The 24,719-nt window shown below is 34.4% G+C and overlaps 1 protein-coding gene across 2 annotated transcripts in view; it reads left to right on the forward strand.

The window, feature by feature from the left end:
• ARHGAP42 (Rho GTPase activating protein 42) overlaps positions 1–24,719 on the forward strand; it is a 312,973-nt gene that overhangs the window by 231,189 nt on the left and 57,065 nt on the right. For both annotated transcript variants that reach the window (XM_027040080.2, XM_053203842.1), the window contains exons 7-12: positions 8,485–8,589; positions 10,716–10,845; positions 17,415–17,515; positions 19,425–19,534; positions 22,125–22,203; positions 24,025–24,064. In XM_027040080.2, the coding sequence (XP_026895881.1) occupies positions 8,485–8,589; positions 10,716–10,845; positions 17,415–17,515; positions 19,425–19,534; positions 22,125–22,203; positions 24,025–24,064 (565 nt within the window). The remainder of the gene's footprint in view (positions 1–8,484; positions 8,590–10,715; positions 10,846–17,414; positions 17,516–19,424; positions 19,535–22,124; positions 22,204–24,024; positions 24,065–24,719) is intronic.

Below are 24,719 nucleotides of genomic sequence, written 5' to 3' on the forward strand. Positions count from 1 at the left end.
AGACAAATTTAAGGAACTGAAGACCACAACACAGGCTCAGGAATTTAATTTTTACCTTTTATTTGGGATAACAGTCTTAACTACAAGTTCTGTTTTTTCAAACAAACAGCTAAGTCCTTAAATCCCTTAGAATGAGTTAGTAACCTCTTATTTAGTAGATGTTTTGGGTATCTTATTAAATTTTATATGACTTAAGGGACCTTCTAAGGCTTATCTGTGGCTCATTGAGATCTAGGCAGCCTAACAACCACCAGTTTGGGAAGATGACAAATATTTAAAATTCCTATTCCCTTCTCATTTAGCCCATCTCTTTATCCACCTCCCCTCCAGCAACCCTCAATTTGTTCTCTATAGTTAAGAGACTATTATGGTTTGCCTTCCTCTCTTTTATCTTATTTTGTTTTTCCTTCCCTTCCCCTATGTTCATCTATTTTCTTTCTTAAATTCTGCATATGACTGAAATCATATGGTATTTGTTTTTCTCTGACTGATTTTACCTAGCATAGTACATTCTAGTTCCATCCATGTTGTTGTAAATGGCAAGATTTCATTCTTTTTGATGGCTGAATAATATTGCATTATATATATGTGTGTGTGTGTGTGTATATACACATATATATGTTTGTATATGGATATGTATATACAGATATATGCATATGTATACTACCACATGTGTGTGCGTGTATGTATATATATACACATATACATACACACATGTACACATGTGTGTGTGTGTGTGTGTATATACACACACACACACACACACACACACACACCCCACATCTTCTTTATCCATTTATCAGTCGATGGACATTTGGGCTCTGTCCATAGTTTGGCTATTGTTGATAGTGATGCTATAAATCATTGGGGTGAATGTGCCCCTTCGAGTCAGTACTTTTATATCCTTTGGATAAATACTTAGTAGTGCAAGTGCTGGATTGTAGGGTGGTTCTATTTTTAACTTTTTGAGGAACCTCCATGCTGTTTTCCAGAGTTGTTGCACCGTTTGCAGACCCACCAACAGTGTAAGAGGGCTCCCCTTTCTCTGAATCCTCACCAACACCTGTTATTTCTTGTGTTGTTAATTTTAGCCATTCTTACAGGTTTGAGGTGATAGCTCATTGCAGTTTTGATTTATATTTCCCTGATGATGAGTGATATTGAGAAGTTTTTCATGTATCTTTTAACCATTTGTATGTCTTCTTTGGAGAAAGATCTATTCAAGTCTTCTGCCCATTTCTTAACTGGATTATTTATTTTTTGGGTGTTGAGTTTGATTAAGTTCTTTATAGATTTTGGATACCAGCCCTGTATCTGACATGTCATTTGCAAATATCTTCTCCTATTCCGTAAGTTGTCTTTTAGTTTTGTTGATTGTTTCCTTCACTGTGCAAGTGTTAAGCTACTACAGACATAACAATAATGTCAAAAGGGAGATTATCTGCTTTTCCACTGTAGTTGACTATGGGTAACTAAACTACAGAAAGCAAAACCTCAGCTAAGTGGGACACCACTGTGTTAGAAATAAATATTCCTACAGTGTCATTATTTCAAGGAAAAGCTGGTTCAAATACATAGAAAAACAGGGGGCATTTATGTTTTTTTATTAAACTATATAATTATTTTAACAGTATACAGAAAATAAGCTTTTTAAACTTAGTTTTCATTGATATATAATTTTAATGGTCCCCCCCATTTATATATCTTACATAGAAGGTGATTGTAGTAGCGTAGTTAACACTATTTAGTGTGGTAGCAAATAGCCACATATGGCTATCAGACATTCAAAATGAAAGTCTAGAATAAGGTGGGCTGTAAATAGGAAACACCTACTAGATTACAAAGGTTTGATACAAAAAAGTATATAAACTATCTCATTAAAATAGCTTTTATATTGCTTAAATATTGACATGATATATTGGATAAATTGTGTTAAACAACATATTAAATTTCACTTGGTTTGAAAGTTTGTGTTTTTTCTTAAATTTTTTACCATTTATTCATTTTTTGAGAGACAGAGAGAGACAGAGTGTAAGTGGGGAAGGGACAGAGAAAGAGGGAGACACAGAATCTGAAGCAAGCTCCAGGCTCTGAACTGATAGCACAGAGCCCGACACGGGGCTCAAACTCACAAACCGTGAGATCATGACCTGAGCCAAAGTCGGATGCTTAACCGACTGAGCCACCCAGGTGTCCCAAGTTTGTGTTTTTGTTTTTTGTTATTTGTTTTGTTTTGTTTTGTTTATGTGGCTACTAGGAAACTTAAATTTTCACATTGGTTTGCATTTATTCACATTATGTTTCTGTGAAACAATGCTAAAAAAAGTCCTTTCAGATTTGGCAGCATGATATGTGAGTTCAGGTCTAGTATGGGAGGAAAAGATCAGAGAGAGAAAAACATCATCTCCTGAATCTTGTTCTTAAGATCCTCCTTCTCAGAGTTGCTTGGAGCTTATGAGAATTTTGAGAGATTAGAGGGAAAAGCTTCTGAAGTATGCTGATCATGAACAGCTTACCTCAGAGAGTTGAGCCCTGGTGTATTTGAAATACATTGTGGTACAGGAAAGTTTGTGGCTCAGAAGCCCAAAGAATCTTTTTATGACTTAACTCCCTTATGGTTCATTCAGCTGCAGTTTGTGTATGTTTTGATTACATTCTTTTGCAAACTTAGCTGGAACTAAAGTTTTGTGGGCAACTACTATGTGTAATGTGTTTTCTCTGTGTTATTTCACATGACCCACAAGATAGGTTTATTATTAGGTAGTTGTTATTTTTCCAGATGAGGAAATTAAGTCACAGAAAGACTGTTAGTTGCCTGAGGTCACAAACTTAAAGAGAGGGAGACACAGGAATCCAGAACCCAAAGCTGACGTCCTGTATAGTATCAACTTACTGTGTTGTAAGTTACCTGATTACAAAAATTAGTCCTTCCTTAACACTTGCTCTGACCAAATAAAATATATGACTACAAAACATTGTATTGTAAAGCAAGTATTTTAATTCTTTGAAAATAGGAGATTGATCTTTACTTTGGTAAAGGTGCTTGAATCAATGTACATAACTGTGCATTTATTCATTCTTCCATCCTTTTTTAATCATCTTTTTTAAAAAGTTGCCCCCTCCCCTTGGCTGCAGTTGACCCACCCTTTTCATTAATTGACAGACAAGTATAATGGCTGAGAGGCCATTATATATAAGATGGAATTTGGCTCCAGTCTTAACAGCTGTATAAATCTGTATAAATTTTTCACTCTGTGTACCTTAGGTTTTTATCTGTAAATTGGAAATAAAAAATTGTAGTTTCCAGGATTTTGGTAAGGTGCAACCAATGCAGGTAACATACAGAGCAAGTGCCTGGTGCATCATTAGCATCAGTAAGTTTTCAGCTGGTATGGAGCCTTCACATTGACTATTAGCATTAGATACAAAAATAATATTAACGAGTTTTTTAGTGTGACTTCAAGGCCAGATAGAACTTTTTCAAAAGCACATTTTTTAAATTTTAATATGCTTTTTTAAAAATACACATCTAAATGCTGTAAGAGTATGTTTTTATTATTCTTTTTAGACTTCATTTTAGTCTTTTTGTATTACATTTAAAATTTGAAAAATGAAAATAAACCATTATTGGGCCACCTCGGTGGCTCAGTCGGTTAGGCATCTGACATTTGATTTAGGCTCAGGTCATTATCCCACAGTTTGTGAGTTTGAGCCCTGTGTCTGGCTCTGTGCTGATAGTATGGAGCCTGCTTGAGATTCTTTGTCTCCCTCTCTCTCTGCTCCTGCCCCACTAGGCACACACACTCTCTCTCTTTCTAATATAAGCAAATATTTTTTAAAATGACAAGAAATAAACCATTATGTGTAAACTAAAAATACTGTTTTTGATATTCTGTCCTGAGTCTCCTAACTTTAATTTTAAATCTCTTGCTAAAGAAAATTTCACTTAATCTGCTTAATATGCTTCTTATATCATGAAGTATACTAGAAAATACTTCTTGGGTTGTCTAAAGTTTGAATAATTAAATTAATTAAATTACTAAATATTACATACTAAATTAAAGTCAGATAATATATAGACCTGCAGTCTTGAAAGTAAAACCTTTTTGCGTTTTCAATATACATTAGCTTTAATATATAAAATTTAACTTCGGGTAAATTATAGTGAACAAATAAGACGATGTCATTTATTTTTTCAAAACTTTGTAGGCCTGAGGGTTAAATTTGCTAAAAACCTAAATACAGTTATTCTATAAAAATGAAACAATAAAGCCAACCTATCTTAAAATCTGTATTGGTCCTTGGATTTAGTTCTGGCTACTGCTACTGAAAATTTCCAATTTGCAAAAACAGTTAGATAGTGAATAGAATTTACTGCAAAAGCAGTTAGATAGTGAATAGGATTATAGGGTAGCTCCATTTTTAACTTTTTGAGAGACCTCCATACTATTTTCCAGAGTGGCTGCACCAGTTTAACATTCTCACCAGCAGTGTAAAAGGGTTCCCCTTTCTTTGAATCCTCACCAGCACCTGTTGTTTATTTGATTATATTTTTATACTGTTTCATTTCCATTCAATAAATTACTCTGAATATCTAAGTATTAAACTTAAAGCACTTAATGGTTATTTTGAGACTGTCATCTAAGATATTTATCTCTGTTTCCTCTGAATAAGGAATAGCAGAAAGTACAAGTTTAATAATTCACAGGCTGGATACTTGGATGAAAATTGATGCCTTTGCCCTATGTTGCCAATCATAGAGTTTCCAGTCACCAAATGTAGAGGTTTTATATTAGATTTGGATATCTTTCACTGCATTATAGTATTCTGTGTAAATTCAGTATTCTGAAGTAAATTTTATTTTTTTAAAGTAGCCTTAATTGGGATGTAATTCACATACCATACAATTAAGTCATCTCAAGTTAATTTTTGTCAATGGTGTGAAGTAAGGTTCCAACTTCATTCTTTTGCATATGGTTATCCAGTGGTTCAAGAAACATTTGCTGAAAAGACTATTCTTTATCCCTTGAATGGTCTTGTTGTCCTTGTTGAAAATAAGTTGACCTTGATATGTGGGCTTATTTCTAAATTCTCAATTCTTTTTCATTGATTTAATGTCTATACTTGTGCCAGTATCACACTATATTGATTACCATTGCTTCGCATTAAGTTTTGAAATTGAGAAGTGTGAGTCTAAATACTTTGTTCTTCTTTTTCAAGATTGTTTTGATGGTCTGGGTTCCTTGCAATTCCATATGAATTGTAGCATCAGCTTGTCACTTCTTATTATAAAGAAGTCAGCTAGGCTTCTCATAGGGATTGCATTAAATCTACACATCATTTGGGGAGTATTGCCATGTTAACAGTATTAAATCTTCTGATTAATGAACATGAAGTATTTGCCTTTTATTTAAACTGTCTTTAATTCCTTAAACAGTGTTTTATACTTTTCAAGTTATAAATTTATACTTAAAAATTATTCTTTGGTATTTTATTCTTTTGAAACTATCATGAATGGGATTCTTTAATTTCATTTTCAGATTATTCATTCCAAGTATATAGAAATAAAGTTGATTTTTATATATTGATCTTGTATCCTGCAGTGTTGCTGAACTTGTTTATCAGTTCTAGTAGTTTCGTTAGTGGATTCCCTAGGATTTTCAGTGATCAACTTCTTAGGAGATAAGGAATGGATCACATTATAAGAGTCTTTACATCTCAGTTCTTCTTATTTTGAGCAACAGTCCAGGAATTACTGCATCAGTTGCTTCAGGGCTCTTCTCCTCACTCCCATGCTAGCCCCAGCCCCTTTTCTTACTTTTCTTTTCCATTCACAGTATCGATGATAACTGTGGGTCCTTAAGACTTGAAACCTGGTGATTGATGGGATGGGGAATTATGAACGTTTTTCCTTTGCTGTCTTGCAGTGATTTTTGCTAAATGATTATCTGCAAATGTAGTGTCAACATTTATATTTGGTCAGGTTATTGGAGTCGCAAATAGTTATTTGATTCTAAAATCCTTGGGAATAATAAAGTGCTATGTAAAGCTTTTCTGGTGATAAAAATGGTTTAATATGAAAACCTATCTCTTCAGTAGTTTTTAGTTGTTATTATTATTTTAAAGTTCAGTTTTACTTTAAGGTAAGCTGAGACAGTAATCTTTCCCACACTGCTCCACTCAGTCCAATTGAACACAGAAAACAGCATATAGGAAATGGAATTCTTAAGCTTTTTAGGCTGTCCTATTAAGTTACCTTAATTTAGCCTCATGGAACCTGTTGAGAATAAAATAAACTAGTAGTTATTCAAACCTTAAAAAGTTTGACTCTACCGCCATCTAGTGGCAGTTATTTCATACATGTGGTCTTTAAACTTTCACAAAAAATGCTTGCAAAGTAGATGTGGAACAAAAGGAAAAGGTGGGTGGGTCTTTGTAGATAATTTTTTTGTACCTCCCTCCAAATTGTTGTTTCCCTAGGGGATGCTTAGCCTGTATTGTCTGCTACTGGGCAAATCTCTGAATTCTGCTAGAAGATGCCAATAGGTTTATTTATTTAGACAGATCTTGGGGAATTTGATGTTTTATAGGAATACTTACTATAGGTATTCTTATCGTCTTTATAAGTTTAATTAAATTCTGTATACTTAGGATAATATTAGAATAGCATCTTCCTTGTATGGCGTGTAGCTAATAAGATAGTTTAATTGGAGACCAATTGTAGACATTAAAACATGAAATAATACTCCTTCAAACTACTTCATAAACTATTATTCATATATTTAAAATTTAAAAGACTAGTTTTCTATATACTTCAAAAGTATATACTTCAAAAGAAGTATACTTCTTATTTGTTTCTGAAAACTTACAAATCTGTATATCCAAATCTCAAAAAATTAAAGATATTCTTAACCCTATTTTAAGATATAGTTCTTTTTAATTAGGCCACAGTATGTGCACACTATATATTGGATATTTCAGCATATCTACATCATTTTAGCAAAGGATAATCTATTGAGTATTTAGTTTTGATAGTAATTATCTGTTGATATATAATTGACAGTGTAAAATAATTCTAAAATTGGAAAACAATACATTTTGGCATCAGGAATTGTTAAACAAGAGAAAGGAAGTCTTTAAAATATAACAACTTAAAACCAATTTGAAAGTACTTGCTTTCTGACATGAGCATGACTTAGTAAGAAGTTGACTTGCTATAGGAAGAAAGCATTAAGTCCTTGTTTTCAGATAGAACCAGTAGTTATTCTTGGAAATTATAACACATATACCACTTGGTGCTTATGCCGAATCCCCAGACATAGGAAATGGTGGGGTGTTTATTCACATATCAAAATTTCAAACTGTATTTCTTCTTTAGTTCAAAATAGTAGCTTACCGACATAATATGCTGTTTGAATTAAAAAAAAAAAAAACATGGGGCGCTTGGGTGGCTCAGTTGGTTAAGTGTCTGACTTCAGTTCAGGGCATAATATCACAGTTCATGGGTTCGAGCCCCTCATCGGGCTCTGTGCTGACAACTCAGAGCCAGGAGCCTGCTTCGGATTCTGTGTCTCCCTCTCTCTCTGCCCCTCCCCCACTCACACTCTGTCTCTCTCTCAAAATTAAATAAACATTAAAAAATTTTTAAAAAGCATTATTTCTCAAAAGCATTTTCTAACTTTATTGTGGGAAGAGATCAAATTGGTGGAGAAGTTTGTAATAAAAAATCCCAGTGAATTAAATGAAGAAAGTTAATAATGTTTCAGTTGTAATTACTCTCTGTAAACAACCATGTCCTGTAATGGAGAACCACTCTTGCTTTATGAATTAGACCCTAATAAATAAGTACATATGAGTTTGGGATTGGAAGGTTAGGATAATAGACATTGTGGTTTCCTAAAGAGGATTTTATTCTAATTCTTTAATGAAAGATCTGTATCCAGTTCCAGGTTGTTGCTCAACTCTTCCCTCTGATTTCAGTTCTTCTTACTACTTGCTGAAATGTTGTCTATTTAATACCCACATCAGTACTGCCACCTTGAGAAATTTTTCTTAATTTTATCTGGCCAAATTCTTATTCCTTCCCTTGGGTACTCCTTATCTCTAATTCGCTGGTTTGTCTTCCTCACATCTGCACATGTTTATCTCTGTGTTTGGGTTAGAAGCTCTTCTAAGGTGGGAATTATGTCACTTTGGCTTTTATCCTAATTGTCTGTCCTGGATATTTCTTCAATGCATTTGAATAGTAGAATAGTTAATAGAACAACTGTCCCAGTCACTGTTTACCAAAAATGAAGTAAAAATTAGTTTTTGTGGTTTGTTTCACATTCATAACTCTAGTGTCTGCTTGCCAAACAAAGGGAGTTGAAAATTTATTAGGTTGAGGAATTAGAGTGAAATATAATTTCCCAATTTATTATGTTTGGTGGTCATCTTTTTTTAAAACATATTTTCATAGTTTCTTTCATTTCTCTTTGTTTGCAGCTTTTGTCATTCTTGCAGGGTTTATTTACTTTTTACCACGAGGGATACGAACTCGCCCAAGAATTTGCACCATATAAGCAACAGCTTCAGTTCAACTTGCAGAACGTAAGACTATACCTATTTTTACTGCCTCTCCTTAGTGAATCAGATGATGACAAGGAAACTAATTATAATACAGCCAAACCTTGGAGTAGGTCAAAAATTTACCTAATTTAGAAAAGCCATTTAATAAATTTATTGAAATATTTTTTTTTCTAGCTCCTGGTTAAAAGTATACCAGGAAAGAGCTAATCATATGTTAGAAAAAGTTATGCTGGCAAGTTTCATAGAAATAAATATTACTGAGATATACATAATAGATACTTGGAAGGTTGGAAACTTTTGCCTTTATTCAGTGTTCTCATTGATTTACTGAGTGACCTCTGGCAAGTCTTACTTTCTGAAAGGGTAACATTTCTATATTTGTGAAATTAAGAGGTTGTACTTAAGCACTGAAGGAATGTCCTTTTTCTCTCTCAAATTGTATATAACAAATATGATATTTTTATTTGAATTTGAATAATAATAATTAATTTGAATATGGTTTTTAAGGACTCATAATAATTGCTTTAAAGCTTAATTGAGAATTATTATAAACATCATATTTTTGTTAGAGTTTATTTTGTAAGTTGTCTAATCCTTTTAATGTCCAGTTTCATAGTTATATAAATTCAGATTTGCAGATGATTAACATCACTTACATTAAAAAAAAATACAAAAACGTATCCAATCCATTATTGGATTATTGAACCTGACAAGAAAGTTCTAATTGTTGAGAATTTTGTATGAATGAACTTATTTCTGAAACCTTGATAATCTAGTACTCTATAGCCAAAATAGTTTGGAAAGTTTTCACTTCTTTTTCTATAAAAAGCTTGTCTTTCACTGCTTATCTGATTCTTGCCATTGTGGAGATGTTCAATAAATGGAACTATGGAGTTGGAATGTCCCATGAGAAATAGGTAATTGGATTTATTTAATTTATATTTTGGGTTTTAGCTTTTTTTTTTAATCTAGATTTTCTAGCAGAATCAGTTTCACATGCAAGCCATTTCATTGTTTTTCAATATGGAATGCATTTGGACTTCTTCGTAAATACTAAAAGGGAAAATGATAAAGGCCAAAATATTTTTATTAAGATTCCTGCGATTCAAGAACAAGAGAGGAATGTAAAGAATTGGAAATTTTTCTGATCCTTATGTTTAAAAGAATTTGAAAAAAAAAGTTTAAAAAGTAGTAAAAGTGACAAGAAAATTTTCCTAACTTACTTTGGCATTCAATTATTTTATCATGGGCCATAACAAATTTTAGAGTTGGGTGGTGATAATTTTTATATTTCCAAACATATTGCTTGCTTCCAAACGTATTATTGAAATAATGTGGCCTGAATACAAAAGAGAGAGAAAAGCTTTAAGCTTTCTATGTCTTACCTTAAGTAAACTTGCTATAATGTGAGTAAACTATTTTTTGTAATAGAAGATGTTACAACTAGGAAACCCATTCATTTTTTGTTGTTGTTTTTTGTTTTTAATTTATTTAATTTATCTTTTTAATTTACATCCAAGACCCGGCAATTGCACTACTAGGTATTTATCCAAGGGATACAGGTATGCTGTTTCGAAGGGACACATGCACCCCAATGTTTATAGCAGCACTATCAACATTAGCCAAGTATGGAAAGAGCCCAAATGTCCATTGATGGATGAATAGATAAAGTTGTGATATATGTGTGTGTGTGTGTGTGTATACATACACACGATGGAAACCCATTCGTTTTTATGAGTTAATTTATACACTGACCTCATGATTACTATTTCAAGATAAGTCTGCTTTTTTACCTTAGGTATTAATGAATATAAAACTCTATTTCATAAATATTATATTTTTAAATGTTATGATTTGAACCCTAAGGAATATTGTTAGAGTAGGAAATAGGAATAAAGTACATGCCCCCCCCACACACACACATTAAAAAAAACGAAAAACATGCAGAGCTTATTCAGGAAAGTTTCACTAACGCAATTCAAAATCAGACCATAGGACTCAGCATGTACGATCAACGATGTGGTGTATAGTGCTGAGAGAATCAGAGTTATCCTTTGCACCATTTGTAGTTTTGAAACTTTAGGCTGGAAGTTCCTCAAAACTGGTAGGAAACAATGAATGAAATTGTTGTTTCTATTTACTTAAAGACAAGGAATAATTTTGAAAGTACTCGACAAGAAGTAGAGCGGTTGATGCAAAGAATGAAATCTGCCAACCAAGATTACAGACCACCCAGCCAGTGGACAATGGAAGGCTATCTTTATGTCCAGGAGAAACGTGAGTCACAAAGATGTAACTTAATGTCTCTTATAATTAACATTCTGTTTCTGTGAGATTTAACTTGGTTAGTGTTTTTTCCTTCAAATAGGGAGACTACAGTTCCTTACAGCTTTATCATATTTAGTCTGCTCTCCCACTACCACCATCAAAGTGAGGAAGTTTTTCCACATTTCGCCATCAGGATCTCCAAGTTGGCATATTATTGAACTTGGAACTTACAACCTTTACTGATGGTACAGTAACATGAGTTCAGTTTTAGAGTTTCATTGTGATAGCTAATCTCAATTTAAAGTTTGATGAAAAATTGAAATTCAAAGCCTTTATCAGTATGAATCATCCTGGTGACTATAATACTTTTCTTTTCCCACAGCATTATTTCATTTAATTGTGCTCCATCAGTTTTTAGGAGTAAAATTGGCAATCATGTAATGTCAAATTGGCACTCTTTACTTCCTGAGGTTAGGAAATAAGCATCAGACACAGCAGGACATTATTATAATTGCCTCACACTAAGAAAGTTTTTCTCACAAAAATTAATAAAAACCCATCCAAACTTGTATAACTAGGGCTCTTTCTGCATGGTGCTTGCATTGAATGGAACAAGTTGGACCAAATTATCTGTTTCAAACCAGATATACCCTAATGCACCAATCTCCTACTGTTTGTGGTAAAGGAACAGTTGTCTTTATTTCCAATCCATTATGGATCTGTCCATAAAACACAAAGTCATGTGCTTGAATTTTGCAGTAATGCCAAATCACTGTACAAGTTTTGAAACGCTTATTTTTATTTTCTGTACTATTGTCATATATTGAGACTCAAAAACTACATAGAGTAGCACTACTCTGAAGTCTCCATATCAGTAGATGATAGATTAATGAAGTTGTTTTGGTTAGTTAGTAAGATGTTACAGTTAAAAGGTTTGAGATGGGAAAGCTGGAGATTCTGGGTTGGCTGTGAAAGTTTTTGACATAATGCAATATGATTACTAAAATGCCAGCACACTTTATGTTTGACATTCTCACTCAGGTGATGCTCATTTGTTGGATAGCAGTGTACAAGCAAATAATGATTAGTTCTAACAAACAAACTCAGCAAATATCTGTTACTGTACGGGTTAGATGATAGAGGGCTGCTGGCTCAGGAGATCTGGATTTGAGGATTTTCTCTTTCATCACGATCGACTTTGACCAGTGTGCTGTCTTTGAATGTCAAAATAAATCTAATGACCTGCCTAGCTATTCTGTAATTAGACCATAATACATTGCTTTCACCATAATTTCATGAAAAAAAACTAATTCATTTGTCACATACAAGGTATATGGATTTAACTCAGGACACTAAAGAAATTTTTGAATACTTGTTTTGAATAACTTCTTCAGATTTGAAAACCTCAGTGTGAGGGTACATTGGGCTTACATTTTGCATCAATAAAATATTTTGCTGAGCAGAAAAATGTATTGATAGAGAGGCTTGTTCAAACGTGTGTAGTAGAGGAGGTGCCATCCTCTTGCTTAAAGATTTTTTTTTATTCATTACAATTCAATAATGTTTTATGGCTTGACTTTTTTCTTTTTTGTTTTTGTTCCCCAGTGTTGCACAGTTGCTAAAATCCTTATGGGTACACAATATTTTGTTCTAAGAAAAGAAAGATGGATTACCTAGCTAAATTATTTTGTACATTAATTTTCAAATACATAATGTTTATTTGCTACTTGCTAGTCCATCTCTTGGGCAAGGGTGTAGTTTACTTGTTCTCCATTTGTTGGACATTTCAGTCTGACTATAAGCATAGGCCCTTGAGTAACTTGGAGACTGCATCGGTGGACAAAATTTAGTATTTTGTGCACCCATCTGATGTTGGTATCTTGTGTTTTAAGATACATGACTTCCCCTCTGGGTCAGTCCTAGATGATTATAAAGCCCTTTTTGATATTGATGTTTCCCCTGAAATATGCTATCTCTTTAAATGATATCACCCACCTTCTTAGGCTGGAAACTGGAAATAAATACTTAACTCCTTAACTGCATTGTCTCCCTGTAACTTGGGGCCCACTCTTTCCATTTTATCTCCTTGGTAACCTTTGAACCCACACCTTCTCATCTCCACAGTCTTACAGTGGCCTCATAATTGTTCTCTTTCTGCCGCTAGGTTTGCCTGTCTATAATCCATCCTCTGTGGCATTTCCAGCACACCCCTCTACAATGCTAGCTTGTTGTGCTCATCCTGTGATGGCCCCTTAGTGGTGTGTGGCCTTTGAGACTTGCACATTTGGACTCTCTCACTTTCTTTCTTTAGCATGCTCTCCTTTCATGTTGCCTTCCTGCTCCTAAGAAAATTTCCTCTCGGTGTTCTCCATATCCACCTGCATTGTTTTTACAGCTTTAGTGAGGTACAGTTGGCATACAATGAATTGCAGATATTTAAAATGTATAATTTGATAAGTTTTGCCATATATATATATATATATATATATATATATATATATGCACCTGTGAAACTATGACCACTGACAACAATGAACATATTCATCAACTTCAAAAGTGCTCTCATGCCCCAATATAATCCCTCCCTTCTTTCTTTTCGTATTCACCATCTCCTCACTTCCCATTGCCTGGGGATTTTAAAAGAAAAATGAATGGATTTATATCCCTTTGGATTATTTTTGTTTAATTTATTTTAAGAGAGAGTGCACATGCATGCTCACGAGTGGGGGAGGGGCAGAGAGAGAGGGAGACAATCCCAAACAGGCTACGAACTGTCAGCCCAGAGCTGGACGCAGGGCTCTAATTCACAAACTATGAGATTATAACCTGAGCCAAAGTCAAGAGTCAGACAGTTAACCTACTGACCACCCAGGCACCCATGGAATTATTTTTATACAGGGGACAAATATCCATAGCCCCTTTCCACTTTGTATATTTGAAAACATTTATAAGAAAATCAAACCAGTTCACATATTGATTGTACTGTTGCTGTATACTGAATGAATAAGTTCTGTGGGGAATAGAAGATGAGATAAAAAATTTGGCTTCAGGGTCTTTATTCTGTAGTGGAAGGCATAAGACACACTCATGCAATTAGAAACCAGTGATCATAAATATGAAAGCTGTAAATTGAGTGATAAATGGAGATGGATGTGATGGGGTAGTAGTAGGAAATCATTGCAGTTTGAACACAGAACCTCACTTTATCTAGATCTGTGGTTTTTATGTTACCCACTTCTGGGCATACATTAAATTGCATTCTAATGGATTTCATTTTAAACAGGAAGAGCATGGGTTCCAAAGTCAGAACTATGTTGAAATTCCATGCTTGCCACCTGTTAACTAGATGATACTTGAACAAACAATTTTCTGAGCTCAGTATTCTAATTTATAAAAGAAAAATACTCATACCCATCCAATAATGATGTTGCAAGAATAGAGATAATATATATAAAATGTCTCTATTATCAGTATTGGTGGATAATATTTACCATGAACATTTACTATTTTGTGCAATTTAGATTTATCTCATTAGATTCTTAAAACAACTATTGAGAAGTATTATTCTGCTAAAAATAACAATTCAATCACATGACCTATTGATGGAGAAAGTAGCGCCATCTCCAGCTCATAAGCTATATTTTTTATATGTAAAATCCTCTTTATAATGTCTGACTTAACCTGCCTCTTCAGTGCAGTAGGTAGTGTGCATCAGTCTTATATAATGTCTGACTTTAGAAGTTTCTAGATAAAATGTTGGCGCTTGGTAGGTATTTAGTGAATATTATTTCCTCTCATTCCACAAACATCATCTGAGCAACCTCAGATGATTAGTGGGTAAGATAATTAAGCTTGTTTTATTTTGCAACAGTAGAGATAAAATAAATTTTTATTTTCCCACACTTTTTTAAAGGACTTCAGAATTTCTTGTCTAAGAACATCTGCTCTGCTCTGGCCTAGTGCCAAGCAACTTTAAAGGAAGTAGCATGTGTGTACAACAAACTTGAAGATTAAATACACAAGGTTCTATACTTCAGATGGAGGCAGGAAAAAACAATTTAGGTATAAAATGTCATCAGAGCATTACAGTAGTTGTATTTAAAAATTATTGCTAATATTGCTTCATAAATTGCTTCTTAAGTAATAAAGTCACTATAAGTATTTTCATCCAGCCACTTCCACTAATCAGCTCTAAGCCTTTAAGTATTTTATACTGCATGTAACAGAATTATCAACAAGTATGCTTAAGTATTGTAGCGTGAAATGGCCCTAAAACAGAATTGAAGTTTATTACAATAATCCTTTATGATTAAAAAAGTATATAGCTATACCCTATAATTTTAACTCTGGAGTTGTTTAAGTATTTTAAAGCTAAATGTGACACCAAGGGCACTGTTATTATAGAAAAACAATTCAAATGGCTCATGAAACACTTTTATCAAGTGGTACATTTTTACATTACAATTTCTCACTTTTAAATATATGGTTATGAAACTAAGCCAGCAATAATATTGTACATAATTGTTGCTAGAAAGATCCAGGTGTTAAGCAGGATGGGAGCCTAGATGGAGAAGTTGTAGAGAAAACGGACTCCATTTTCAACCCAATTAGCCCACTCTGGCTTTTGAATACAGGATAATTGGCTTCTCTGTGGGAAAACTGAAGGTCTTCTACCTTAGTCATGGAAAAATTAAATCACCGTGCATCCCTATTCCTGGTGAAGCAGCAGCATCTAATTCCTTAAGGAGAATATAGGAGAATAATGTGGTATGCTATGGGAAAGAGTTGCACAGTATTTATAGGGGTAAAAATGAGCACTATACATATATAGCTTTCTTTTAAATGAAAATTAAAAGTTATTTTTACTTTAAGGAGTTGAGTTCACTTTTTTCGGATTAGTGGTAAGAGGAAATAACTCCAAGTTCAATGAGGTCTTAGAAAGATGAATGATTAATTCCTTCATTCATTTGTCAAGTATTTATTGAGAGACAGCTAATGTCTGGGCCTGTTCTAAGGATTAAGAATATACTAGTAAGGGGCGCCTGGGTGGCTCAGTTGGTTGAGCATCTGATTCTTTATTTTGGTGTTGTGGGATCGAGCCCCGCATCAGGCTTGGTGCTGAGTGTGGAGTCTGCTTGGGATTTTCTCTCCCTCTCTCTCTCTCTTTCTTTCTGATTCTTTATTTCAGGGTTGTGGGATCCAGCCCCGCATCAGGCTTGGTGCTGAGTGTGGAGTCTGCTTGGGATTCTCTCTCTCTCTGTCTCTCTCTCTCTCTCTCTCTCTCTCTCTCCTTGCCCCTCTCCCCCACTCACATGTGCACTCTCTGTCTCTGTCTCTGTCTCTGTCTCTCTCTCTCTCTCTCTCAAAAAAAAAAAAAAGAAAAGAATATACTAACTAGTGAGCAGAACAACACATGTTCCTGCTGTATAGAGCTTTATAGTCTAGTGGCAGAAACAAACAATAAATAGAATAAATTCATAAAACTTATCATGTTTTAGATAGTGATAACTGCCAAGAAGAAAATAAAGCTAGAGAGATATAAGAAATATCAAGGTAAGAGTGTTGAGATGTTAGATATCTCTGCAGGAAAGGCTGTATTATAAAGGTGTCATTTAGGAAAAGATGCGAAGAAAGTAACAATGCAAACCATGCAGATAACTGAAGGAAAAGTAGTTCAGGCTGGAAGAAGAACAGGGTGTACAAATGCCGTGGGGTAGAAATGCATTCTCTCTGTTCAATAATCAGCAAGGGAGAGGGGCAGTGTACCTAGAGCAGAGTATATAAGGCAGAAGGTACTAAGATGCGAGGACAGATCAGTAATGAGGGGCCAGAACATGTAGGGCCACTGTGTATAGTAATAGGTTCTTCGTCTTTTGTTTTTTAAGTCCTTTTTGAACTATTCATACTTTTAATGTTTATTTTTGAGAGAAAGACAGAGAGAGACAGAGCATGAGCGGGGAAGGGGCAGAGAGAGAGGGAGACAGAGAATCCCAAGCAGGCTCCAGGCTCTCAGCTGTCAACACAGAGCCTGACGCAAAGCTTGAACTCACAAACTGTGAGATCATGACTGAGCTGAAGTTGAATGCTTAACCTGCTGAGCCACCTGGGCACCCCAGCTGTTTGGTTTTTACCTGGAGTGAAGTGGGAAACCACTGGAGGGTTATAAGCAAAGTGGATGAAATGACCTGGCTAAAGTTTTAGTGGAGTTTCTGGCAGTTTTGAGAGTAAAGGACAAGGATATAAGTAAGGATATCAGTTATAGTAACTCAGGCTCTTTCTCATTGTTCCTACCTCTTTGGAATGTAAGATATGTCACTTTTACTGAGATAACTGAAATTCAGAGGTAATGTAACTCTTGAGCTACAAAGGAGTATCAGTGCTGCAAGTAAAGCCACGTTTGATTCCAAGACACTTTACCCCATACCACTCTTCCCCAACACTGGCCTTTCTCACAGTAAATATTCTAAACTTTCATGGCCTATGGAGATACTCAGTTGTGTATCATAGCCTCAAAAACTGTACAAACTTAGACACAAATCATTTATTAACAATCTGTAATGTTTGTTTCCTTACATCAGGGCCGCTTGGTTTTACATGGATTAAACATTATTGTACATATGATAAGGGAAGTAAAACATTTACAATGAGTGTTTCAGAAATGAAATCCAGTGGGAAAATGGTGAGTTTTCTTTTTTTAAAAAACTGAGTTTATTAGTTAAGTGATGGAAACAAAGCAAAAAAAAAATCGCATTTGCTTGCTTTTCTAATAAACATGTAAACAATTTTTAAAAATCAAAAAGTCAAAAAAAGTCTTCTCAAAGTTCAGTGATCTTGATGACTTGAAAGAGTGGCCAGGATTTTCCTTTATCTCCTCATGGAATGTTTATAAGAGTGGAGTTCAATGCAGGGATCCTTCAGGAGACCACAGAGGTGTCCTCCCATATCCCTGGCAGCAGAGTTGTTTGTAGCTGGCAGCCCAGTAGAGACTGTTGGTGGCTGGACCAGGCTCAAGGACTCTGCATCTTTCCTCCAGGTGGCCTCTGTGGGAGGCTGCCTTTTGCCCCTGCATGCTGCTTCCTCTTCTAAACTGTGTGCTGTTTACTGAAATGCTGGCCAGCAAACTTTCTCAGAAGAATCAATTGATGCCCATTTACCCCAAAAGTAAATTGGTCACTGAATGTCTCGCATGGCTAGTGAACAATATAGAACAAAGTGTACTTTATATAAGGAAGTGCTACTGCTACAGAGTGCAGCACCTTTATTGTGTAGAGGTTACAATCTTTTTGAGTTATGGTATGAATATGGCAAGTGACTGGACTTAGGAATTAGATAATTTAAAGCCATATCATCTAAGAATCCTAGAGCTGAGAGTTATCCTAAAGATTATTTAGTCTAGCCTTATTTTGAAAGATTAGAAAATCGAGGTAAGTGACTCACCTGGCTAATTTGTGGTATAGATCATAGCAGAGGTAAATGTTGATCTAACTTAGGTATATACTCAAATACATCAGCTGAAACTTATTGTGCTTGGGCATTCAATAGAGTCTAATAATTCAAATGGAGAGACAGAATATAAAGGAGAACATACCAGAGCAAAAGTAACCTTCAATTCCTGCCATCATGAGCAGTTAAGTGCTGTAATCATGCTAGTTTGTACTTTAAAGGTTTCATAAGAAAAGATGTTGCCTGAAAGCCCATTTATGTGATAGTCAGTGAGCTGTTAACAAGTAGACCAAGCCAAACTTCTGCTAATAAATAAATCTATGATCTTTGTAACCAAAGATAGTAGAATTAACCAGACATTAGGTAAACATTCCCCTTAAGGTGACTGGTGTCTCAGGTATATAGAAGAGAATTCTTACAGCTTCAGCTTGTGTTGGATCTTATCCAAACAGTTGTGGTTTCACTAGTAGAATAGCAGTTGGTTATCGGCAGAGCAGTCATGTGTTGTGTATGAAAGCCATACATTTATAGCAAGCAAATACTAGAAATGTATTATTTTGGTAGCTCTCCTGAGACTTTGAACCAATTATCATTTAATACTATAAGACTTTAATACACACACACACACACACACACGTGCACACATACTTGCTCACGTGTGTGCCCCCTCCCACACACACACACAGATAAACAATACTAATCTCTTAGCAACCTTGGGCATTTGATTCAGAGCAACAGTGTTGTATCCTGACAAGCATTCTGTATATCTAATTGTGACATTAAGGTAACTGTGATATAACACCTTCTGTAAATCTGAAGTCCTAAACAATGTACATTGTAGAGCTATTTAACATAAGTTTAAGTATTTAAGACCACTAGACAGGCATGCCACAAAATTATTTAAGTAATATGAGTATATGTGATTAATTTATTAAAAAACAGTTTGTATTATAATTGAGCAGTTAACATTAGGCAAAAAGCCTGTATTCAGAGGACAGGATGTGATTATGACCTTTATATATAACCTTTAAGTTAACTTTTTTTAAAAATTAACATTTTAATGGAAGCAACCTTAGATGGCATATTTAATATTTTTCAGTTGCCCTTGTCATCACGTCAATAATGTGTTCCTCTTCTTGTTTCAGAATGGCCTTGTTACTGGTTCACCAGAAATGTTTAAATTGAAATCTTGTATCCGACGGAAGACAGATTCAATTGACAAACGATTCTGCTTTGACATAGAAGTAGTTGAAAGGTTTGAGGTTTTATTTTTACTTTATATTTTTAATATGCTAAATTATTTGTTTCTGTGTTTAGATATAAGTATGAAACAGTATACAGGTACTTGTTTTTCAGTCTTTAAAAACAGTATGCATATTTATTTCATTCTTTTATGTATTTATTCAACAAATATATATTGCATGATGCATTCAATAAATAAATCAGACACAGAATGCTAGCAAAAAGCAACATCACTCAAAGAAGAATTTGGGAAATCAACATAAATGACTACATTAAGGGATTTGTGGTGGACTTGAGTTCCCTTTACTATGAATGATCCTGACAACATTGTTCACCATGCCTGGGTAAGCCTTTTTGTGGACTTTTGAAGCCTGGTAGCCTTGCTTCCGAGGAATAATAAGACAGCTGGGAATGCCATTAGTTTCCTTCAGCCAGTGAAATTCAGTGCCTCCTCTGGGCAGAGCACCGTTCTGGACATTGGGACATTGGGAGAGACATAAATGTTGCACATGTGAGTTTATAATCTAATGGGGATATTTAGCTCTACTTTTTTTTCCCTTGTATCAATACAAGAAGAACAGAAACTAAATATGGACAGATATACTTCTTTCTCTCTATTCTATTCCACAATCTATTTCTCTTCCCCTGCATTACTACCATACTTTTCTGAATACTGTAGCTTTGTGTGAATGCACTATTTAAAATGCTTACTCTATATACTCTTATAAACTATAGTTTACATATATGTCGCTTATAACTACTCAGTAGGGCAAGGCCCCATTTTTTATGCTTCTTTAAATAGTGGCGCCTGGGTGGCTCAATTGGTTGGGCAACCGACTTCAGCTCAGGTCAGGATCTCACAGTTTGTCAGTTCGAGAGCCGCGTCGGGCTCTGTGCTGACAGCTTGGAGCCTGGGGCCTGCTTTGGATTCTGGGTCTCCCCCTCTCTCTGCCCCTCCCCTGCTTACTCTCTGTGTCTGTCTCTCAATAATAAATAAACGTTAAAATTTTTTTTAATTGTATTAAATATTTTGGCCCTGTGGTTTTGCATTTTATGAATCTGCTTATTAAGTTTCCCTTTGTCTCCACAAAAATCCTTTGGGGTTTTTGATTTGGAGTAGCATTGAAGTTGTTAATTAATTGATGGACAGTTGAACTCTTTTTGAATATTTTACATATTTTTTTTAGATTTATTCTTGTCTCTTCATTTTATTGCAATTTTGAATAGAATTCATTAGTATATATTTTTTTCCTAATGTTTGAGGCTCATGGATAGAAAGGCTATTAATCTTTTTAATATATCAATCTATACCCAGCATAGTTGTTGAGCTCCTTATTGGTTTTAATAGTTTGTGGTAGGAACTTCTGTATTTTCTATGTACACAAATACAAACATGTTAGTAATTTTTCTTTATTTCAGCAGCACTTTTTGGTTCTGTAACCCTGAGGCACATTGTTAAATTCTGCTTTAGTTTGCTCATCTGTAAGGATAAGGATAATAAGTAGTCACCTGAAAGGGTTCCTATGAGGATAAAATGAGATAAGAAAGGTAACATTTACAACATAGTGCCTGGCACATAATAAACAGCCAACGAATATTGATTATTATTTTATTATTTCTGTTTATAGTGGCTTAGATTTTCTAAGATCAAGTGATCACGATCTTCACATACATTTTTCTTTTTCCTGTCATTCCAATGATCTATTTTCCTGTTTACACAAGGCATAATATGCCTTCGTCACAGTTTTAAGTCATACTGGTTTTTAATCATACAATATTTAAATGAAATTTCCTCCTCAGTGTATCTCTTCACAGAACCCTTTAATTTCCTGTTCAAATTTATTTTCTGGATAATTTGCAGTTAACTAGATCAATTTTACTATTTCTGGATTTCCTGTCTTTTTCTGTCTTATATTGCTTTCCTCCTTCCCTTTTCTTACTCTTTCTCTCTTGAAGTGTGTATGTATCCTCAAGTAACTATTTCAGAATGGGTACATGGGAAAAATTGTTTTTAAATGAATTAATTTTAATATTGTGATCATGATATAGATAAACACTTTGGTTTTAATGTCTTCTTAATAATTAACTAGGTATGGTATGAAACTTTTCATATTACTATATACTCATTGAAATTATTTTTAGTGACTAGATTGTACCACATTGGTACAATGTGGGTCATAATCTTAATCATTGGGGTCATAATCTTAATCATTCTAATATTGGAGAATGTTTAGGTGGTTCTGGACTTTGGTGAATGCTTTTTGGCCATTTCAGAGGAAAGAGTTTGAAACTAGCCTCCTTCAGGCAGTCATACCTAAACCAGTGATTTTACTACCTGCAACCATTAGAATTAAAAATTAAAAATTAAAAATGTGTGTGTGTGTGTCCTCATAATAATTTTTCTAAAAGGAACCATAAGTCTTTTTCTTTTCATTTTTTAAATTCTTTTTTTCTTCTCTTTTCTTTTTTTCCTCTCTTTTCATTTTTTTCTTTCCTGCTTTTTCTTAAAATTTTACCTTTACTTTTAAAACCACAAAAAAATAATAAATGGGTGAAGACATAACAGGAATAAATTAAATATATAAAACATTTGTTTTTAATAGGCATGGAATCATCACATTACAGGCATTCTCAGAAGCTAATCGGAAACTCTGGCTCGAAGCCATGGATGGGAAAGAACCAGTAAGAATTTTGATTTTATTGTTCTAGGGGCACCTGGGTGGCTCAGTTGATTAAGTGTCTGACTTCAGCTTAGCTCACGGTTCATGGGTTTGAGCCCTGTGTTGGGCTCTGTGCTGACAGCTCAGAGCCTAGAGACTGCTTCGGATTCTTTGTCTGCCTCTCTCTCTGTCCCTCCCCTGCTCCTGCTCTGTTTCTCAAATAAATAAATAAATAAACAAATAAATAAATAAATAAAGTTAAAAATAAATGTTAAATTTTTTTTTTAGATTTTATTGTTCTAATTACAAAGTATATCTGGATTTTTTGTCTGTAGTATATTTGAAAATATTAATACAGCAAATCAGAGGAGTAGAGACTCTTACTGTTTTTCTGGTATTGTCTCACTGGTACATAACACCAACTTTCTAATTTGTTTCTCAGGATAACTTCCAGGACTAATTTAAAATCCTAAAATTACTTTTTAACAAATTACTTACCATGAACTTGGCTGTACTGATTTGATTATTTTATTCAGTTAATAATAAAGTCCTCACTCTTTGCAAGGCCTGTGTTAGGCTTTATGATCAGTGTGATGAGCAAAGGTTTAGGGTAAGAACTAATCCTGTGGTCTATATCATTGTTTAAAAATCTCATTTGGGGGAGGGGAAGAAAAAAAAAAGGTTAGGGAGGGAGGGAGCCAAAACATAAGAGACTCTTAAAAACTGAGAACAAACTGAGGGTTGATGGGGGATGGGAGATGGGTACTGAGGAGGGCACCTGCTGGGATGAGCCCTGGGTGTTGTATAGAAACCAATTTGACACTAAATTTCATATTAAAAAAAAAGTCTCATTTGGTAAAACTGCCTTGTGGCTTGACATTTTCCCTCCCATCCATATCTTCACTGTTTTAATAGTTATTTTGATGTGGCCATGATAATTTACTTAAAATTATTAGGGAGGCTGATGTAAAAAGGAATAAATCATCGATCACTGTCTGTTTTCTTTATGAAGAACACCACATTGGATGGTTGGAGGTATGAGCACACAGAGAAAATAGGAGGCCCTGCCCTATCCATTGAAAACTATCCTTTAGTTGGCAAATAATTTGTGAACAACCTTGGTGCAGAGTACCTGAGCAACAATAGAACTATATAAAGTGTGGACCCTAGGCTTTGAGGCCATCCCTCAAACTGTTACCAATCCACAATAAAATGAGTGCAGAAAGTATGATTAAGCATCTGGAAAATTTTATAGCAATTAGAAGTAGTCATTTTACACCTATTGAGTTTAATAATAAAAATTTTGGACTCTGCGCCTATTCTTTATAGTGTTTATTATGTTTTAATTTTATTATAACTTACAAAAGTATCAGCCAATTACAGATTAAAAAGTAAAACAAAAGGACTTGACTCTTTGCCACTAATAGTTGAGAGGTAAGCCGTGACCTAAAGCAAATATAGAAGACAATGTGATAGCTCAAGTACAAGTTAAGGTTGTACATGTTGAGAACAAAACGCTAAGGAGATAATTTGAGGAAGCAGCAATCTGGTAAAATCTGTCATGAAATCCTTCCTGAAGAAGGAATACATACTATGCATCATGTTGGGTAATAGAATGAGATACATAAATCAAATGGAAAGCGCCAGAACTTTGCCCAGGGCTGGATAGCCATGATGGAAAGGCTTGGGAAGCAAGGTTGGTTGATAGGGTAGGGAAATGGCTCTATGGACATACTAGTTGTAAGATCTTGAAATCAAGATACTCATTTTGTGTATCATTGTACCAATATCGCCCTGTTTCTGTGCTGGGTCATTAACTGATCAGACTTCCTTTGTTTTTCAGATTTACACCCTGCCTGCCATTATTAGCAAGAAAGAAGAAAGTAAGTCACTTTAATAATTATTTAAAATTTTATCATAGTTTTTTTTTTCTTTTTTATCACAAAAGTATTATGTGATATTAAGAGTTAATTCTGGGAAAATAATAGAAACATATCATAAGTCTGATGGTGAAGCAAATTTAAAACTTTCATTCAGAGAAGTTTCTCAAGTCAAAGGCATTAAACTACTGGTGTTTTAGTAACCAAAATTAGTTTTTACTTATTTGGTGTTTATTTACTTATAGGTATGTACCTTGCTTTATCCCAGGAAGAGATTTGAAGCAGTTGATATTTAGTTGATTTTTAAAATATTTTTAATGGCAGTAAGGGCTTCTTTATTTTAGTTTCTCTGTGCCATTGACAAGACTGAAGACATGAATACTTTGTACCCAAGAGTGTGATGTTATAAGACATTGTCCATAACACATGGGATATATAGGAAAACCTGTTTTCTCAATGTAGAATTGCTGAGTCCTTAGTAGCAAAACATTCTTATTAAACACATTTTATGTGTTTTTCCATAACATTCTCAATCCTCCTTAATCATCTGCTACCTTCTTTCCACCTTTTACCCTTGGTTATTTTAGAATATTTTCATATGTACCTTATGTAGTCAGATTATTTGACATTTAAAATTAGTCTGTATATTTATTTCTAA

Source organism: Acinonyx jubatus, chromosome D1, assembly GCF_027475565.1.
Source record: "Acinonyx jubatus isolate Ajub_Pintada_27869175 chromosome D1, VMU_Ajub_asm_v1.0, whole genome shotgun sequence".
NCBI classification, from domain to species: Eukaryota; Metazoa; Chordata; class Mammalia; order Carnivora; family Felidae; genus Acinonyx; species Acinonyx jubatus.